This window comes from Etheostoma spectabile, chromosome 5 (genome assembly GCF_008692095.1).
Source record: "Etheostoma spectabile isolate EspeVRDwgs_2016 chromosome 5, UIUC_Espe_1.0, whole genome shotgun sequence".
Lineage (NCBI taxonomy): Eukaryota > Metazoa > Chordata > Actinopteri > Perciformes > Percidae > Etheostoma > Etheostoma spectabile.
In genome coordinates this window covers 35,260,679-35,263,251 of record NC_045737.1, presented here as the reverse complement: position 1 = coordinate 35,263,251, position 2,573 = coordinate 35,260,679, and the positions used below count along the sequence as shown (strand labels likewise).

At 44.0% G+C, this 2,573-nt stretch overlaps 1 protein-coding gene across 1 annotated transcript in view; it reads left to right on the top strand.

Moving 5' to 3' along the window:
- Positions 1-434: 434 nt before the first annotated feature.
- Positions 435-2,573, top strand: part of tnfaip6 (tumor necrosis factor, alpha-induced protein 6) — a gene marked incomplete at its 5' end in the record, with an annotated part of 19,689 nt that continues 17,550 nt past the window's right edge. Inside the window, 1 exon segment of the mRNA XM_032515408.1 lies at positions 435-691. Within this exon segment, the coding sequence (XP_032371299.1) occupies positions 592-691 (100 nt within the window).

The following is a 2,573-nucleotide window of genomic DNA, read 5'->3' as shown; positions in this document are numbered from 1 at the left end:
TTGTTTGTATATTTGTATTCTGAATGAATAATTAAAAAATAAAAAATAAAATAAAAATCTACCACCTTGCTCTACAATATCCCTCACATGGGATGAGGGCTGGGCCGGTGCCACCCCGTGCCCCCCTCCTAGCCCCGCCCCTGCCATCACTGGTTGTACTTAATATTCTGCAGTACCTGGGTGAAACTCAGTGGATCCGCAGCTCTGTTGGAGGCAGCAGCAGTCAGGACCAGCAGTCAGGACTTGGTATCTAAAGCCAGCAGTCAGGACTAGCAGTCAGGACTTGGTATCTGAAGCCAGCAGTCAGGACTTGGTATCTAAAGCCAGCAGTCAGGACTTGGTATCTGAAGCCAGCAGTCAGGACTTGGTATTGAAGCCAGCAGTCAGGACTGGTATCTAAACCAGCCAGTAAAGGACTTGGTATCAAATCCTAGCAGTCAGGACTTGGTATCTGAAGCCAGCAGTCAGGACTTGGTATCTGAAGCCAGCAGTCAGGACTTGGTATCTGAAGCCAGCAGTCAGGACTTGGTATCTGAAGCCAGCAGTAGCTCCAGCAGCAGACGGAGAAACATCTGGGGGAGCAGCTGCAGGATGCGCCTCTTCGCTCTCCTGTGGACCCTCGGCTTCCTGATGAAAGAGGCGCGGGCATGGGGCTACAAAAACGGAATATTTCATAACTCCATATGGCTAGGTAAATAACAGCTTTTCTTGCTGCCGTAGTTGTCGTAGCTAGGAAAACGTGTCGGTTACGCTGTGGCTTGAGGGACCACGTTGTTGTGAACAGCTTTTTTCTTTTTTTCGCCATCTAATTGTAAAGTAAAATACCCAAAGAATCGAGTTAGGACCGTTTCTATTTACATGATTAGTGGAGTCACATTGAAACGGAGTAGACATGATGATGGAAACAGGTTAGTTTATTCCAACTATCAGTCTGCAGTTTCATCGTTACTCATCAGGGTGGATTTGCATTTCAACGCAGTTTTGTAATTATCAGATTCAGTGATGGAAGAAGTATTGAGATCCTTTACCTATGTAAAAGTACTCATACCACATCTGCATTAAAAATGTTACTTAAGTGCTATGTTACTGCCATCGGGAAAATGTAGGCTAGTCCTATTTAAAGTATTACAAGTAGTCGTCTAGAACAATCCTCACATTTTAGGAACAGGAAACGATCCAAACAGCTGTATGTTTAATGGTCTCATCATTTCAGCTGGACTTGTAGGCCCTTATATTGTTGGGTAAAATAACACGTCATTTTCTTTAATAAACCACGTGTTTTGTGTTCAGAAATCTTAATATGTAAACTAACTAGTTACTAAAACTGTCAGATTAATGTAATGGAGTAAAAAGTAGAATATTTCTCTCTGATATTTAGCTGAGTGGAAGTAGAAAGTGGCCTGAAAAGAAAATGCTCAAGTAAAGTACAAGTACTTAACATTTGTAAGAACTGTACTTGAGTAAATGTACTTAGTTACATCCCACCACTGATCAGATGTAGGTTTTTAGTTATGTTTTTCTACTTTATGATTTCTTTCACTTGTAATTTGCATGTAAGATACTTTGACCTGAGATTGTCTTGAGTCAGTGTTTGAAATCTCAGTACATACATTTACAGGGGTGGGGGGGGGGGTGGAGGGTTACAACCCCCCACCCATAATCAAAAAGGCTAGGGCAACCCCCCCCCCCCCCAAATTCGCTTTTTTATATTTCCTTACATGAAATTAAAGACATGTGCATCAAAATATCAGCAGGAAAAGGCGAACCAGAAAATAGTTGCCAAACAGACCCCAGATGCAGGAAATATGTGTTGATGTTCAAAAGTGTTGCTTAACAAGTGGAGACCCCCCCCCCCCCCCCTCCCCAATGTTGAACCCAAAGTTACGCCCTTGTCACAGTAAAACTTTCCTCACATAAAGGCACATTGTGTAAAGTAGTGAGGACTAATTAAAGCAACACAGCAGCCCAGCGGCTTGAGGCCAAACTGCATGTTTACGAGCAGGCCGAGTGCTGCATGAGGCCCGTAAACACGGAGGAATGACCTCATCTCAGGGGGCCCTCCGACATGCAAACAGATAAAAGAAAAGACATGACAGTTCAGCCACTTTGCTAAGGAACACTAAGGAGCAACAGCTTTGATTCTCTCCTCATGTTTGTTAAAATATGTATGAGGTGAGAGGGAAAGTAACAGAACAAGGTTTTATTTTGCTAATGGATTTGACTTAAATGAATCTCATGCACAACATTTTCTATTATTCGTGCAACTTCTGTCCTCTATTACACGTTTGTTTGTTTTTGTCCTTGGAAAGTTGTCAATCTTTTCTTCTGAAAGTCAGTTACTGTCACAGAACCTGATGCAAGGCAGTCGGTTCCTGTAGCAGTACGGACCTGAGAGTTTACCTAGCGCAGAGATCTTCAACAGGGGGTCCGGGGCCCCTAGGGGGTCCTCAGAGTTACCGCGGGGGAGCCTTGCCATATTGTCAGTGTCATTTTTTGAAATCTGGTAAGGCTGGAGGGAGGTGGTCCAGGCACGTCCAGCTGGGAGGAGGCCTCGGGGAAGACCCAGGACTAGG